The following is an 18,713-nucleotide window of genomic DNA, read 5'->3' as shown; positions in this document are numbered from 1 at the left end:
TCAGAAGGGCAAAGATGTTACTGAACTAAGCAATCACTCTACAACAGGCAGAGTTGAACTACAGCCCAGGAAATACCTGAGTTTAGAAAGCTGTGTGCACAAAGCATAAATTCCCTACAGTCTCTTAACATCTTCTCTAGTTGCAACAGGAGAAAATGCATGGATAAATGAATTTTAATACCCTAGTCTCAAAATTATACTAAAGATTATAATCTGTGAATGTAAAGCACACCTCTACAGAGGCTCTAATGAGCTATTATTCTGGTGATGCAAGCACACCAATCATTTTCTATGAAAGATGTTTCATTGCTTCAGAAGCACCCATCTTCTGAACTTTTTATGCAGGTATGCCTCAGACTGACCTAAGAGTTGTGCAGTATTCAAGCGCAAACATCTAAGCTAATTACATGGAGCTGATTCTAATGTCCCTAGAAAGGAACTATCAAAAAGAGTAATAGCATCTATTTCCAAGAGCAATGAAAGACGACTTTTGATATCAAGCTATCAGAGTAAAGCACACAAACATGCTTTGTGAAAGAAGTCAGATCCCAACATTTCATCATTTATTTAGAAACCTAAAGGCAATTTAAGTAACAAGTTTCAAATTACTTGAGTTTAGCTTTATACAATGAAGTACTAATTTTCCCACACAACAGAGCATCCATTTTAATGATACAATGTCCTGAGACCTTATGCTTACCATTTAGAAATTATAGAATCAGTAAGAATATATTTTTAAAATTTCAGATAAGCCAGCTGGAGCTGAGTACAATATTTTATTGGCAATGTTTTTTGAGAGTCAAATTGAAAATTAGCAGATTATTTTAAGCATTTACTCTTACATGCAAAATAACATATAGGGCTTTATTAATGCTTTAGGTAATACATTTTGAAGCCTTTTACCCTGTTTTAAATTTATGTGCACTACAGTTAAAGCAGCAAAAGTATTGCGAGGCCACCTTTGAATAAAGCTGAAAAAGAAGGGCAAGCTTTAACTGTTACACCAACCCGTTGATTAAAGTATGTCCTATCAGCTGTTGCCTTTGAACTACTATTCAAATTTAATGTAGATAAAAATAATTGAATCTCAACCTTGTAGAATAAATTTCCCCATTTTGTCATTCTTAGAGGAGGCATCAGGGGAATTTTCTATACCAGGTAGATTTTCTGTTTCTCTGACTGACCCAGTTGCTGAAATTCAACAGCACTCATCTGTGAATAAGAAGGAAAACGATGGGAGAACTTGGCTTCCAGAAATGCAGTACAGCCAACATCTCCCACACAGTTTAATTCATCACTCATACAAAGACCCAGCTGGAAACGGATGTTGTCAGCCAAGCATAAAGACAGGCCATGTGGCATTTTGATCTCTAGCCAAATTCTGTTCAACTGGAATTCAATAACAAGAAGTTGCTGTTAAAAGTCCCCCACTTCCAGAGAGCCCTGCTACCAACCAGGCTGCTGCCAAACTACAAGAGAGCTACAGACCCTCTAAGAGGTGCTTCATCATGTCTGCTTGTTTTTAACACACATACACAACAGAGATTTAGAGTTAGAATTCATACAGTAATAGTTAACGGTATCCAAAAGCTTGTTAAAAAGGGTATAGGACATGTAAGCTGCATTATTGGTCATTCCCAGCTTACCCCCTGACTAATAATATCACGAAGTATGTGTCTGGATAAAGTTAGTTGTATTAAATTTTCTAATTTTTTCCAGCTAATGAAGACACCTTTCCTCTCTTTTGGAGAAGACAGTGAGTAAATAGCTTATCTTTAAGAAGAAGATATTTGTGATTAATTGCAATCACTTTGTCCTAATTGTTTCTTAGAGGGAAGAGCCTCAGAGCTACAGGAAAATAAATAGAAGTCAGAATAATTCAATGAGGTATGAAGAAAACAATGAGAGAACCAATTAAGGAGTAAGTAGCGGGTAGTCATAGTCATCAGTCACATACTTCTTACCTGGAGAGATGAGAGTTTGTGTCTTGAATTCACAAGGATTATCCTGGCTATAAGCAGCAAAATAGGATGAGAAGTCAAGGTATAGACTGATTCACCATCTAGAACCAGCATCTTCAGAATAGTTGCATGCAGCATTTTTGGCTAAAAGAAGGAAAAAAAAAAAAGACAAGTTTCAGGAAACTTAAGCTGATTAAAAAATAACATCATATAGAACAGGAAAAAAAACCTATTAAAGTATTTAGGGAAAAATGTCTCTCAGAACATAAAAAAACCCCAAAAAGCTAAACCAAAACAAAACCAAAAACTCTCTCTAGGAGTCTCAACCTTTTACCAAATCATGGTAAATTCTGCACTGTTTCTTGCTGTCCTGATACATGACATCAACATGATCTGCAGGACACTGATTTCCTCCCACCTGAAATGCACGTGTCATCCAGACAACTAATCCCAAACACATTCCAGTAATATAATCACTCCTGTGATCTAAGGAGAAATGTTTGGTAAATCCATGCCATTCACTTTGTAATCACCAAAACGTAACAATTTTATAATTAAATTAATCCTACAGCACTGAAACACACTAGATATTCCTGCAGTGTTGTCAGTATGTGTTATCATTTTCTTTTCCCAGAAGGAAGTTTCCTGTTGGAGTGGCATCAGAGCAGCAATATGAGAGCTCTTATTCCCTTTGTCTGATAAACCTCTCTCTGCTTTGGATGCATTCCTGTATGATGTTCTCTACAGTAACTCTTTCACTTAATGGCCCTAAGGTAGCTCTCCAGGGACTCTCTCAGTGGTGATTGGCATCCTACAGTCACCTATTCTACCCTCCCTTTTAATGCAATGAAAGCATTTAAGCAGTTTAAAGGCTCAGGGAGATGTCAATTTATCAGTCTATTCCTGCTTCTCATATGACAGATTTCCTTAATGAACAAAAAAGTAGGGCTTTACTTTTCAGTTGGTATAAAAGGGGCAGGAAAGGGGAATGGAAAGGAGAAAGCAGAACAGAAGGTTAAATGACTGCTTGCATTGAAGTCACTTGCCTGAGAAAGATTCTGAATCAATCTACACAACCAAGGTATAAGTTACTTGAATCATATTTCAGCTTTTTAAACTAAACATATAATGTAATTCCTGAGTTATTTCAAACCTTTTTCCAATACCTGTATCAACAGGTTATAGTGAAGACAAAAATTGTTAAGCTTTATGAATCTCCAACATGACTTTTTAGTAGCAGAGTAAACTTTAAGTTTCTTCTGTTAAGTTTATACTGATTTACTATGGGGTTTTTTTAGCTTGCATTAGCATTGAAAATACTTTTACTTTGTAGACAATGATTTGGGACAAAGGGGAATGAATTCCTGTATGGCATCACTGCAGTCATTTCAATCCCACTGTGGAAAATGATGATCACAACCACTTGAGAATAAAGGAAAGAAACTGCCAACTGGAAATATACCAGATCTGTTGCACCTCTGGCCATTCAGAAAGGAAAAACCTTATCAAGATCTGTAATTTTGAGAGGGGAAATTCATCGATCAATATTTCTAAAGATTAAATTTTTCAAACACACACACACACACATAGCGGGACACTCAATACAGTTTTCAGTTTAATGCAAACTTTTTTCCTATCTGCATGTTTTTGATTCTTTCTGCAATCAAAATTTACCGCACTTAAAATACCCAAGGGGTAAACAAAGGACATTAGTTATAAAACCTTTTTCAAAACAAGTCTTGCAACGCTAGAGTTATCTGGACTTGTTTAAGAACTGTAGTAATAAACTAATCTCAAATTCACATTTCAAGTCCTTTCACCACAAAAGTCAGTCCTGCTAATGTAAAACTGACAAAGAATGAGGGAGGAAGAAGGGAAAGTTGATGACATATTAATACCTTGAAAATAAGCTGACAATCCCAGAGCCAAAGAACTGCTATCTTCTATTTTAACAAATCCATGTCCTTTTTCATGAAACAAATCCCGTCCAGAAAAGCAGACATCCGTTACCTTTTGCTGAGAAAGTCTAAACAATATTCATTTTTCCAGCCTAGGCTCTAAGGCTGCATTATCCATGCCAATTCACTGCCCTGAGGTAGTCTTTAAGGTGAGAGAACAGCTATAAGTAAAAAGTAGATGTTTAAAGTGTTATGGCTCCAAGGACTGCAAAGTGAAGACTAGGAGTCCACCAAAACCTCTAAAACATTGGCTAAGAGCAAAAAGAAACTCTGAGCTTGTGTTCTTGCGCTTAAAAACCTAAATATATAATGTGTTGAACCTATCTTTTAGTTCCAAAATTTCATGTATCTCAAAATAGCCACAACCCAAGACTTGCTAATATAATGCTCCTTACCTAGCAAACCTGGGGGGTTTTTTTGAGTCTTTCTACTCTTCATCAAACTTGACATCACAAAGTATAATTATTTTATTCAGGACTAATGTTCTTAAAACACAGAAACATATACTAGATAATTACTTTATAACATATGGAGAGAAATCACTGGAGTAGTCATCCATCTTCTGCTGGACTTGCAAGTGGTTCTGTTTGACCATCAAAAATTAACACACAAAATAGACACAAATTAAGCTCAATTCAACTCTAGATCCATATTTTTTAATCTCTGAAGCACAGCTGTTTCTCTATTCAACTTCCAAACCGTAACTTAATGGCTACTTTTAAGTTACTACTACTAATGCCCTAAATCAAATGCAAGCTGGACAGTACTCCTGCATATTCCAATTTTCACAGTATTTCAAAAGTATTACCCAGCACAACTGGAGCCACCTGAGTAAAGCTAAAAATCAAAACAAACCTCCTGCCATTCACATTCAATAGCTCTAAAAATAGAGTGTAGGAGAATTCTACTTTAGGGAATTAATGTTCTTTTCTTGCTAATGATAGTGACTAGAAGCAAAGTGAGCATTCAACATGTTTTTACTTCTATATTGGGAACCACTGTGGCCTTTGTAACATTTCATCAGCTCTTTCTGTCTTGGGGATCCTTCCCCTATATATAAAAAGGCAAGTGCAGACATAAAGAAGTAGACAAAGCCAGGCTAAAGGCTCAGGAAGACTTGATTAAATAGAAGCAAAGATGGGATGTAGACAAACAAATTATCGGATCAGGAAGCTGCAGTATGTGGATATATAAGCCATATATACTGGACTTCTCATATTTTCAAAAATACAAAGACTACTGCACAACAATTTGTCATTTAGCAAAGCTAAGGTGATACCTTCCACATTAACAGAGATTACCTGCCAAACGTTTGGTCCTTGAAAATAGAATTCACTCTTTAGACTGGAAGGCAATGGAAATACTACTTTCATTCATAACTGCTTTTCTCTTCAACTGCTGAAAAGGAGGCAAGATTTACACAGGAGGCTGTCTCCAGTTTCACAAGCCAAATCACTAACGGGTAACCTATGGAAAGCTGAGGTCCAGACTAAAGATAATCATGGAGAGGTGCAAGGAAATCAGCCCGAGAGCACTACATGTCAAATAAATATTTTGGTTATGAAAGCTCTTGTTCATAAACCCTATGAGGGTGACTTTGCTCTGCTATTTAAGGGGGTATTTTTCAAGTGACTGCATTAAGATTCCCCCTTCTGATTTATATTCATACCAAGGGAATGCAGGGCAAGACTGTAGGCTACTTTAGCAGACTATCTTTGCTTACAAGACTCTGCCTCTGGATTTAGCCTTTATCATCCATCCTTACATTCCCCACAAGAGGGAGAAATCTGCATAATTTTCAAAGCCTATATCTTGCTGGTCAAGCACAGACGTTTTTCTTCCTAGCTAGTGCATGCTAATAGAAGCCAAGCATCCGGGCCTGAAAAAGGAATTCACAACAGATTGAATAAAACAAGACCAAGGAATCATACTGGATTTGAGACATAGTACATGGGTGTTTTTATATTAATTCTGAACATAGCTATAGATGCCAACAAAGTGTGGCACTATTTCAGTCTCTTCCAGCAAAAGAATCAAATAATGCATACAAGAAACAGTAATAAAAACACATGGAAAAAAATTACTCAAACGTATTGCAAAACTTATTCTTTGGGATCAACCCGGAAGCTACAAAAAGAAGAGCAGGAACTGTTGATAGACACAATTGGAGGACTCCTACCAGTTGTTTACATGCATTATAAATTAAGAGATTGAGATCTTCCAGATGGAGCTTCTCACTATTACCAGATATATTCTACTTGTGATATGAAATCAGACATCAAATAAAGCAGCAAGCAGCTTGTCCTCTCAATGTTCTTAATCATCAGTGGTCTTCATTAGTACTACTACACATTCTTTTCCATTTCATCCACTAAAAATAGTAATCTCAACTCTATGAGGTAATACACAGAAGCTCTGAAACCTAAGGCAGAATAAATATGCTCCAACTTCAACAGTTTTGTATCTTTTATTCCCTTACATGCAGAGACAGTGACAACTCTTTTAAGACACAAGGAGCCTATTACTGTAACCCACTTATTTTAAGCACTGAGCTCACTAATAATGCTTTAGTCTAGCCCCAACAGGCTCAAAACAAGAACTGCTAATCCATTTTAACTAGAATTCAGTACTTTTTAATCTTCCTTTACCACATTGAATCATTAAAAAAATGCAGCATTAGTATCAGCCAGACTATTAAGTGGTGCAGTAAAGTCTCACAGTTACTTTAGAAAACCAAAATACATCTAATAAATAAAATGCTACTTTTGTGTGGACTCTGAAAATCACAAGTGAGTTCTGCAGGACATAAAATAAAATCTTAATAGAGTACAGGAATGTAACCATAATTTAGAGAGAAGGCTGGACTGAATTTGAAGAAAGGGAAATAATAGACACATACTCATTAATATTGTCCATTGAAGGCATCCAAGAAGCCCTTACTAGCAAGTCCTCTTAAAGAGGCTATTTTATTTATTCTTCAGTAAAATTAATTACAGTCTCATTCAACCTTACTGTGGTCCTAAGAAAAGAAGTTATCTGGGAGCAAAAATGAAGCTATGTCACTAATCCAGAGGTGAAACTTTCCAAGGATAGAAACAGCAGCAGTTATATACCCTGGAAATAAAGACTAATCCAATAAAGTGCTCTGAAAATAACAGTAACAGTTTTTAAAATATTCCTGAAATAAATGAGACATTGTAAAGCTGAAATTGGGTGACATTACTTAGAGCAGACTAAAAGAAACACAAAGACAATTTTTTAACCTTGATGTGGGAAAAAAATCATTTTAGTTTGAAAACCTGGGAAATGGATGATCTGGTTAAAAAGGGATTGTATCAGTCTTGATGACAGAATATGGAAGGTTACAACAGACAGAGAAAGTTATGAGTTCCATCTTTAACCCACGTTTGTTGAATATCTGCATATACATGAGAGGAAAGCTGGATTAAAGGAAACACAAAAATGTCACTATTGAGATGTTCATTTTCACAGAGTGTTCATATACTAAGAATACTTGGAATGAAAACTACATGAAGATAATTCAAAATATAATTCAAAACCTTTTTAATTAGGACTTTTAATAAAGAAGAGAACTGGATATTATATTTTAGCATGTGTGTGCGTAGTTCTCTTGGAAAAAAAAACATTAACATGTTAGAAGACAATACAGATACCAGTAATAAAGGTAAACATCTGCCTGAATGCATAAATAGCTAAACCTTGAAGCAATATGGAAGACTGATGGAGCCCTCATTAAAAATAAAGTCTCTTCTCCTTTATAATCTCTTGCCAGTTTAATTTCTGCAATACCACCCCTGCACAAGCAAATGCATTTCAAAGCATCACATTCCCAGCCACTGCAGAAATATAACAGAAACCAAACAGGAGATCATTTATTTCCTTAATCAACAGGGAATTAGTATCTCATTCTTCCAGACATTAAATGAAATTGCCTGGAAAACAGAAGGATTTGGGGTGACCTGATTCTGGTCTTCCAGTACCTGAAGGGGGCCTACAAGAAAGGGGGACCAGGCTGGATGGAACTGGTCTAGTGGAAGGTGTCCCTGTCCATTGCCAGGGGCTTGGAACTGGATGGTCTTTAAAGCCCCGTCCAAACCAAAACATTTTATGATTCTAAGAAATGGTTAATAGAAATTATGAAGACTGTATTTTCTAGGTCTCTGAATTCTGTCAGATGCAATCCTATGAGCATCATCTTGGGCTACAGACTGCATTAGACTGCAACCTATGCATACACACTAACATAGAATATAGAGTTATCCAGTAAACAGAACCAAAATCTGTAAGAATATTTCAATATTATAACATTAAACATTATTAACAAATTATAAAGAGAAACAATTAAATTAGATTTTATTATTTTTACTACATATAAAGGCAAAAGGAAATACTTTTCCCTTCAGAGGTAGCACACTTCAAAATTTTTGCTCAATTCACATCCTAAAAGGTTTAGAACACTTGGTTTCCACTGCTACCGATTTAGTCATCAGAAGATGAGATTTGAATTTCAAGTATCAAAAATCATGCAAAAAATAAGCCTATCTATACATACTGTGCCAGCCCTAAAGCATCTGTTTTAAAAACCAGGAGCAATACTGTATCTGAACAGTTCTTTAGAAATACAATCTTGCAAATGAACCTAAGTGCAAGACTTTATGAATTATGGAAAACAAGCCACAGTAAGTCAGCAGAGCCAACAGTTTACGTGAAACTTTTCATATACTCCAACTTCCTCTCATTTCACAGTTTACAGTACTTACATTGCTCATGGTCCATACCCTATTCTTACCGAAATTCTAAATTCAAACTTGATTTTGCATTAACAGAGACTACTGATACGTTCTTCACTGACACACTGCAATAGTCAGTATTCTGAAGCTTTAACCCCAAGAGAAAAATCAAGAAGCTGTGCTAAAGCCCCATGTGAGGAGAGTCTGAACTGTGGTATAGCCATGATGAACAACACACACACTCCACTAAAAGAAGACAAGGTGTTGATTAGTAATCTAGATAAAATGATGACAAAATAAATAAAACTGATAGTTTCATCTCCTACATTCCCTTCTGCTTCCAAAAGCTCTATATAAATTAGCATTTCTCAACTCACTTGGCATTCAGGAGCCTAACAGGATACTGAGCATCTAAATCTACTGTTACCATCTGCCAAATACTCTGCTATTTGCAAGATATGCAACTTCTACCTTCCCTTAAGGAGGGGAAATTTAAAAGCCATTTATAAACATTTTTCTTCGATCCAGCTGTGTCCCAAAATAAACACATAAATAAATTTATTTATTGCAAATGCCTTTTAAGTAAATGCCTATATTAAAGGTATCTTCTCCATCCAAACTCAACATTTCCAGCAGGAAATATCTTATGTAGAGAAACAGTAACTATTTCTAGGACACTGCTGATATAAGTGAAGATGCTGCAATAGCAGCTAGTAGCATTGATGATTATGGAAACTCATTCTAGCACCCCACCTTGCAGATGTGCCTTCACTGACACAGTGTTAAGGTTACTTGTGAAAAGCAGTGACAATAAAAGGACAGCTTATTAAAATCCAAACCAACCTCACAGAATTTCTGTAACAATGCAGCTGGCAAAAGATCCTGAAGCTTTAACTGAACAGGAGGCCCAGTCCAATTGCTTTGAACGAAGAGCTGCAAGCTCCCCACACCAAGCAGAAATATCAGCCTCTGCCTGCAATATAGATAAGAACAGCAATTAGCAACATATTACATGTTCACTTAAGAGCTGATTAAATTTTGTGCTAGCTCAAAACCCTCAGCTTAAAAAAAAAAAAATCACCCTCCTGTGAGGATGGTACAATGAATGGAATATTCAAGAATGCACAGAGGAAACTCAAAGTCCTCCAAACGTGTTTGTTTATAAAGGTTGCAACTAATGCCAAACATCTTAGAGGTGGAGTTTATATATTTCACAATTTAACGCTGTACACAACTATAAGAGATCAGAAGACTTGCAAAGGATGCAAATAATCCAGTATTAGCACATTGCATGGTTGTTATAGTTTCTTATGATACATCTAAGAATATCTACATCAACACTTTCACAGAAAATATACTGCAATAGTCTATGTTCCAAAAGAGGAAGTTTATTTTTCTTTTGACATAACTGTTTATTTTCACTCCTTCTAATAAAAAAATTAAATTAAATCAAAAATTCAGAATACTCCCTCCAAGGTCATTCAGATACTCTGGAAATAAATAATATATTATTTGCCATGGCCTTTGTTTTAAATAATAGTAATTTATTGAAAGATGAAATTAAAAGACTTTGTTTTCTTTGCCATACCAACTAGGTATGGCAAAAATTTCTTTATCTACAAGACTAAGCTCATTTTACATTACTATAACTTCTTTAGCAAATAATCTATGTCATCTGCAGAAGGCAGGGCACAATCTGTCAGAATGTAATAGTTTAACAGGTGTAGAATTTTAAGATTTATATACAAACTTCTTGTTTGTTTTATGATACCTTAATGGCTCAGAACCTTATTGACAAAGGCCCTAACACATAGAAAATGGGCCTAACTACAAAAAGTTAGCATTTTAACTGTGCAGGTTTGATATAAACACTGGAATGTTAAGGAGCATAACTGAAACAGAAAAACACAGTCCTCTCTTTTTGTATCAGAAAACAGAAACTTAGAGATGTAAGAGCCCTCCAATTGAAACAAAAAAATAAAGTGTTGTACAACCCCCTAAAAACCAAAGCAAAATAGAAAACCTGCACACAAACAAGCAGCTGGTGGGCAAGAATGCAACAAAAGATGCAGAACAATAGGAAAAAGGGGTGGGGAACATTTAATTGAAAATTAAAAAAAAAAAACAACAAAAAACCATAACCATCTTTTAGGGGAGTTAGAGAACAAGGACTGGCATAATGAGCTCTTGTTGAACAAGACAAGGTAACACTTACTGGCTGTCATTATTCAGCCAGTAACTATCTGCTACGAAATACGAATATATGAATACATAACCAAGATCACCATTAAACTTCCAAATAACTCAAGAACACAAAGCACTAACAATTATTGTATACTAAATTATTACCACTACACATGAAATATCTACATAGGTATAAATTTCCTAATTTTTCTCCCATGAGAAATTATACTTCAAAGTTTCTGAAAGGTAACACAGAAGAATCAACCATCCCTGAACTGTAATTCTATTGAATCATATTATTATATGGTCTTTTGAAGATAATTTTCATTATTTTATAATTTATACTGTAAATTATTAGTAACTATTTATTTATCTATTTTAACATTACTGATATTTATCTGGAAAGCAAACTTGCTTGAAGAGAGACAGTTTTATTCATGCAGAATGCCTCTGGAACAACTGATAAAAAAATCTATTACTTTGGCTGGGATACTGTTTTTCCATTGTTTGTCATCACTGATTTTTTTTTTTCACATTTTCAGATTCATAACCAACTCCTAGTCTCCTTATCACTCACTCTGTATCAGACAACCAATTTCAAGCTGTAATCCCTGTAAATGCTGATCTCCATTGCCTATCCCCTATTTTTTTCCAAGAAAATGCATTCTGTCTCCCTGACTGCCCTTCAATTTACAATGCAGACCTGTAGATGCTCACCTCCAAAAGGCTGCCTGAAAAGCAATACAGAGACTGCTGCGAATGTCCCCCTTGCTATGGTGATCTACATAATTTATTTTGCATTTATCCTTAGATATATGTCTGTATACATTCACCTCATTTTTCCTTTCTCTGTGTGAATGGGTGTTTTGCTGCCTTTTTTTAAACACTGTTTACACCAAGTCTAATCGTTCTTCATGATGCAGAATCACATGCTTAATATCCATATTGCTGTATCAAATGCTCCTCAAAAATAATGAACAGAGCAATTGTATTTTAAAAAAATGATGTGCATATAATGCTAGAATTTACAAACAAAATAAAATAAAAAATATTCAATATTCAGGTTCTGCTTAAGAAGTTACAAGTTTCTGTTCTTTTTAGCAATACCAGAAATTGCACAAGAGTAGCCAAAACTATTCAGTGTCTAATTTTGCTATTTTGTTAATTCATGTACATCAAAGCAAGCTGCAGAAACAGCAAAAATTTCTTCATTTTCAGTTTTTATTACAAACAGCACACCAGTTAACCAACCATCAGATGTTCCATGAGAATACCATTCAGTGTTCAGTTTGGGAAATCATAACAAGCTTTATTGTATGAACTTCTTCCACCAAGTTTGGTATTCATTTATGTGTTGAATAAGGTAGAAGTAGTAAATACACACTCAAAAAAAACAGTGTCAGAGCTCATTTCCTTGTTCCTTTAGATTTTGGAACCTGCACACTATTTCCTTCCAGTCTTTTGAACAAAATGTACATCAGGCAAAGAATACACCTTCTTATGGAGCTCAGGAAGGAAAAAAAAAAAAAAAAAAAAAAAAAAAAGGCATTCCCTCTCTGCATGGTTAACACATATCCTATTGCTCCAGCCTCCAAATTTTGCTGATTAAAATAAAGCCAAAAGTTACATTTTCCATAGAAAATCGCTTTTAAGCATTCAAGTAAGCAACGATAGCAGGAAAAGAGTAAAACAAAAAATATCCTATTCAACACATTTATTATAAGGAATGCTTAATTTTTAGGACATAAAGGCTTAAAGTGCCATAGTGAAAATGTGTCTGGGACAGGGGAAAGAAGACAATCAGTTAAAAGGATAGAAAAGTTGCACCAATTTTTAAAATGCCATTAAATCATTTTTGTTACAGAACCACGGATTTGAAAGTGGAAAAAGTTACAGAGTACTTGTCCAAAGAAATTACCATCTAGATCCAAATTTTGAGCTGTTTTGCCCTCAAGCTGCTCAGTTTTAGCTTCAGAAAAAGAACTCCTTAAGAGTTCTTTTAAAATATTACAAAACCATACTTTAAATTGTTTGTATTGCACAAAAAAGAATAAGACTCACATTATCCAACTTTCTCTTCCCAATTGAATTCAACTCCTGTGTTTTTAAATATCCAGAATTATAACTTTCAGTTCAAGAAAAAAAAATTATTTTTACTTATCCCATCTACAGAAAGTCACAAGAAAATCAGTGTCTTATTGAATTTTCTGGGCTAGAACTTAAGAAGTTTGCTGCACTCCCTTTGAATAACTCAGTGGAAAAAGAAAACAACATTTTAGGCATTAAAAAATATAGAACCCCCCAGTTTTATCATAAGCAATGGAAAGCCTGGATGCAAAGGTTACATAGGTTCCTCCCATAAGGCCTTCACAGGACATAGGGTCGGCAGGTAGGAAAAATAATTATGTGACACATTTTAACCCAGAAAGTCATTGTAGACCAAGATAGTACTGGTCAAAGTGCTGTGCAGCACCTACCTAAAACAGGAAATTATCTGTCTTTCAGACAAGAAACTTCAGTAGAAGTTTTTGTATAGGAGAAAGCCACAACTAACATCCTTCATCCCCAAAACTTCTTAAATTATTGCTAATGGAGCTTGAAAAACTCACTTGGATGCTACCAACAAAACTGTTTCTGGCAGATACTGATAGGTTTTGAAGACCCTTTGCCTACAATTTGAATAAAACTTCAGGCTATAATTTTGAGCAGAAAATCCTCTCTCTGCTTCTGAAATGCTCAATACTGGAGATCTGCCTCCATATATTCTGGTAAGGGGGCTTCTAATACAGCCCAGAGCTGCAGAGCAAAAAAGAAAAACTACAAAGACCATAGAGCTGGAGCGTGAGCAGCCAAGGAACAAATTCCTTTGTTGTCTGCATTAGGAGAGCACTATAACAGGATACATATAAAGTTCCACTGGTATAGATTGCCATTCCATTCAAGAAACTTAATGGCTTAAAAAGACAGCAACACATATTTGAAGCAATAATTAAGATCAGGACTGAGTCTGTTTCAAGTCCTGAATGATTTTTATTTCCTTGTCACATTATTCAAACTACCGCAAGGTGATAGAATCTAGAAATATTGAAAAATTTATCCAGCTAATATTTAACAGTAACAGCACAGTAAAGTAAGGGGAAAAAAACAAGAAACACCTAGCAAAAAACATGCATGGGAAAAACCTCTGAATGCTAACTCAGAACACAGGAGTGCATTGTATTGTGCACCACATCAGAAGACAAGTTTTTGACACACTATGATCATGAACAAATCTCAGCTCAGTTTTTCCAACATGCCAACTAATTTTTTTTCCCTGATATTTTAGTAAAAACTCTTAGGTTCATGCGAGTCATACCAAAACACACGTATTTGGACTCTGCCAACACTAACAGGTAACAACTACCTTCCTCTTTTAGTTTTTAATCTTTATCTTCTCTTATCTTTTGGTGAAACTTTTTTACCTTTTAAAATACCAATATATATACACACAAAACTCACATAGCTTTCTGCTTCTACTATGCCTAGCATGTCAGATTTCAGCCTGTTCATAATTTAACACAGCAAACTGTCAACAGTAAATTCATACTCCTTAACAGCAACAATCAGCACATACAGTACAATTAAGAGAGACTCTATCAGAGGAGGTCTTGGGAAGAAAATAATTAATTGATGAACAGCACCCATGAGTAACACTGTACGCCTTTTTACATTAGAAGAGCAGAACAACCTCATTATAGGTTAGACTTAGAAATACAGCCATTGCTTGGACAGTAACATTACACAGTACTTCAAGCAGCCACATAAATGTAATACAACATTTCAGAGAGAAAATTGCTAATTGTTTGATGATATATGGCCAAATGAATTTACATGTGTGACTTTATACCAGAGCTTTCTGAGGTAAAGCTAATGTCTTCAACAAACCCCTGTATCACAACATCATTGTTTCTTTCACTGGACAGTAACAAAGAGATGCACAAGGGAGCAAGGGAAATAACACAAGAAATTTGTTTTCTGCTTTCCTATCAGTACAAAGATTTTGAAGGCCCTATAAAAATTCTACATTTTTTAAATGCCTTTTGTAAAAACCAAACATAGCCTCTATTAAACTTGCATATAACAAATAACAATTTCCACCTTTCCACGCTATCAACCTCTGCAGAACAATCCAGGTATGCTAGAATCTGTTTCTCCAAGTAAGTGTCCATGTTCTCCTCTGTCACAGAAGATGCACTGAAAACATTCTGAATGGCTGAATGTGAAAATATTGCCTCATATTTCCCATCAAGCATCAATTGCAACAATGATCCACTTTCTGGAAGAGAAAAAGAAAACAAGACTGAAATCAGTGTCAACTTCCAAACAATTTTGTCTTTCAAGACCTATTAAACCTATTCAGGTGAAAATATATACCACTCCCCTTCTAAAGAATATATTTTCATTTACACTGCAGTGAAAGTGCAGTTGCACTGAAACACAAGAGCATCACTAGCAGGTGTCACTTAATTCAAAATAATTTGTATTAAAGTTACAGTGAAACACAATCGACCAGATGAATGTAAAACAAAAACTTGCACTGAAATTTCAGGAAAAATAAATGGATGGCCTTTTAAAACACTTCAGTTATAACAGCAGGATGTTCTTCCTTCAAAACATTTTAAATGAACAGTAAAGTCCTATAGATAAGACAGTAATTTCACAGACCAGAGAATCTACTTAGGGGAAATGTAACAAAAAATGATTCAATATTTGCAGAATTCAGTGTTATATACAACTTCAGAAACTGCTCAGTCCTTCATTTACATGCTTAGAATACCCACACACAATGGGCAATGAGATTTTATCTTTACAAAAGAATTACTTCCTATTTTAACTCTACTACCTCAATGAAAAGCTTGCACATGGAGCAAATTCTTAAGGGTAATTACTAAGGTGGATTTAGACCCATGACTATTTCTTAAGCCTGATTTCAAGACGAAGTGAAGCCAAGAAATGCTATATATTTCTAAGAAGCTTCAGACCCATCAAGTTCTTGATGCAGGTTACAACTATATTCACAGAAGCTATCTTCAGATATGCTACTGTGCAATCAATACAGCAGTTGTTGGAAAAATCTGGCCATGTTAAAACCTGCTGTTCTTGAGCAAAACCATTATCTCCCTATCCTGCAGCTGTGGCTACAACTCATGCAAACACACTAACTGGTTTCTGACCAGATGATACAGGTGTTGGTGATGGTGCAGCTGAGGTAATGCAGAGGTCTACACAAGCTAAGCGCCTCACTATCAATCTGTGATTCCAGCTGGGGATTGCAGCTCCCTGCACTCAGTAGCTGCACTAAAATCAGCAGCCAAGGTAATCAATTTAACACTGTCACCACTGTGGATCCACACAAGCAGCAGCTGTGCAAAGAACTGATATGAATACCAACCCCAAAGTCATCCAGCTAAACAAGTATTTAAATTTTAGACATACAGGAACACAGACAGCAGAACCACCTTCAATACCAGCAATGGATGACTCTGTAGGAATGGGTGACAGAGACTCATTCATTCTAAAATCTCTGCACCACGCTGTTGACCAAAGTTTACTTCTGTTCTCCACAATGAGCTATTGAATGGTATAAGAGATAACATGTGCTGTGCATTATTTAAAAAACACTTTAAGCTATACCTAGAAGGACATATATAAAAGTACACCAGTGGTTCAGCAGAGCTGTTGACATCACACCCTCACAGAGAATAGAAATAACAAGAGACTTTTCCAATCTATTCTTTGGAGAGACTTTCTCTCACCAAATGACAACTTCTTTGTATTGGGTTATAGTTGCCAGACAGGGACTGCTGTAGTTTGTAGAATAACTATGGGCTGTGAGGACATGTGATGATGAATGAGGAATATTGAGGTTCTTCTCTTTCCAGTAACATAACTGTAAGCACATAAAATCTGTTTTTGATTATGTGTGTAGCTTTTTATAGGACACTATATAAATTCAAGGTCACAGCTTTTAAATTTATATTCAGGATCATCAATAGGAAGGGCCCATGTAAATGATGACTAAGAATCATCACAAAACCCACTATTTTCTATTTCTATTGCAAAATGCCTTTCTTCAAGTTTTCCCCACATTTTATAGCAGCACACTACTGAAAGCACCTCAAAACAAACCAAAGCTAACAAACAATATGGCAAAAAAAAAAGCAATCAGAAAAACTCTATGTGGTAAAGATCATGCCCAACCCTTGCTGAAAAGACAGATGTGACAGATATCAGTCACATCAGCTGCCATTCCTGGACAGTACAATGATTAAGGCCAAACGAAAAGTCACATACCGAAATAAGACCTGGTTAGCTCTGTATGGCTCTTTTCCAAAAATCTGTAAGTTAGGTAGGGATAAATGAGATTTTCAATATACTACATACAATACGGCACATGACTTGAAACATGTCAAAAACTAGTCTGCTTGAAACATGGAAGTACCTTTACATGACAAAAGTTACATTTTAAGAGCTGCTGAGCTCCCCTGCAAGAAAACTGGGTCTAACCAAGTGCCCTCAAGAGACTTTTCCATTTATCCCTCAAGCAACAGTGACCGAGTAACTGATAAATATAGAAAAGGCAGCTCGTGCCAGACTCTTCCTTCCCACGTTTTAGCGCGTTCCGCCCCACTGCCAAGTTCCAGCAGGCAGGCAGCCTTTCACTCGAGAGGCAGCCGGAGGGAGCCCCGTGCTTAAAGGCTTCCCGAGTGCAAGATCAGGCGGCCGGCGCGGCGTCCGCCATACCGGCACCGACAGCGGCCGAGGGAACCCTGCGGGGGCCCCGCCGCTGCGGCCGCCTCAGCCCTGCCGGCAGCGCCGCTCCCGCTCCTCCAGCCTGAGCAGCCCGCGCGGGCAGGAGGCCCCGGGAGCTCGGCGAGGATCTGACAGGGCGCCGGAGGTGAAAACACCCGCGGGAGCAGGGAGCCGCCAGCCGCGGCCCCGGTCCAGTCCGGTGGCTCCGGACACGCACAAGAAGCGGACACCTTCCCCGCGCCGGGCCGGGAGCTCCCCTCACCTGCGGCCGTAACTTCGCCCTGCTTCCACTCCAGGGACTGGGCGGCGCTGAGGAAGCCCCTGAGCAGGGCGTGCTCCAGGGCCAGCATAGCCCCGCCGCCCGGGCCCGCCACCGCCGCGCTCGCTCCCACAGAGGCTCGCGTGCCGCCCGCAACAGCCCTCAGCCCATGCGCGGCCAGCGGCCGCAGGGAGCCGCCATGACAGCGGCGCGGGGCACGCCGGGAGGGCGCGCGGGCCCCAGCCCACCGCTGAGGGCGGCGCTGACCCGGGAACAGACCGTGAGGGAGCGGGGCGGGGCGGGGCGCGAGCACTGCCTGGGCGGTGCCCTGGGGAGAATCGCCAGAGGGGCCAGGTTGGAAGGGAACGCGGTGGGTCAGCTGGTCCAAACTCTGTTGTCCAGCCTCCCTGCTCCAGCAGGGTCATCCCAGAGCACATGGCACAGGAATACATCCAGATGGTTCTGGAATACCTCCAGTGGGGGAGACTCCACAGCTTTTCTGGGGAATTTGTTCCAGTGCTCAATCAGACCCAGAGTAAAGAAGTTCTTCCTTACATTGAGCTGGAACTTCCTGTGTTTCTGCCCATTGTCTCCTGTCCCATTGCTTGACCCCACTGAGCAGAGCTTGGCTCCATCCTCTTGACACCCTCCCTGTCACTGTCGAGGCAGGACGGGAATGAGAAGACTGACTCAGAAGGCTGCTGAGAGTAAAACTCTGGTTTATTCAAATGCACCACTCTTTTATACAGAGCTCCGCAAGGACCAAATCCATTGGTTCTGAAGTGAAAACAACCTACACCATTGGTGC

At 37.6% G+C, this 18,713-nt stretch overlaps 1 protein-coding gene across 1 annotated transcript in view; it reads right to left on the bottom strand.

The window, feature by feature from the left end:
• The window catches only part of TTC27 (tetratricopeptide repeat domain 27), a 128,765-nt gene extending 110,625 nt beyond the window's left edge, over positions 1-18,140 (bottom strand). The window contains exons 1-4 of the mRNA XM_021544091.2: positions 17,909-18,140; positions 14,992-15,169; positions 9,514-9,643; positions 1,965-2,105 (exon numbers count right to left, since the gene is read on the bottom strand). Of these exons, the coding sequence (XP_021399766.1) occupies positions 1,965-2,105; positions 9,514-9,643; positions 14,992-15,169; positions 17,909-17,996 (537 nt within the window). The 5' untranslated portion in view covers positions 17,997-18,140. The remainder of the gene's footprint in view (positions 1-1,964; positions 2,106-9,513; positions 9,644-14,991; positions 15,170-17,908) is intronic.
• Between the last annotated feature and the right edge of the window lie 573 nt (positions 18,141-18,713).

The sequence above is a fragment of the Lonchura striata genome, chromosome 3, assembly GCF_046129695.1.
Source record: "Lonchura striata isolate bLonStr1 chromosome 3, bLonStr1.mat, whole genome shotgun sequence".
Taxonomy (NCBI): Eukaryota; Metazoa; Chordata; class Aves; order Passeriformes; family Estrildidae; genus Lonchura; species Lonchura striata.
This window is presented reverse-complemented; position numbering and strand designations above follow the sequence as displayed.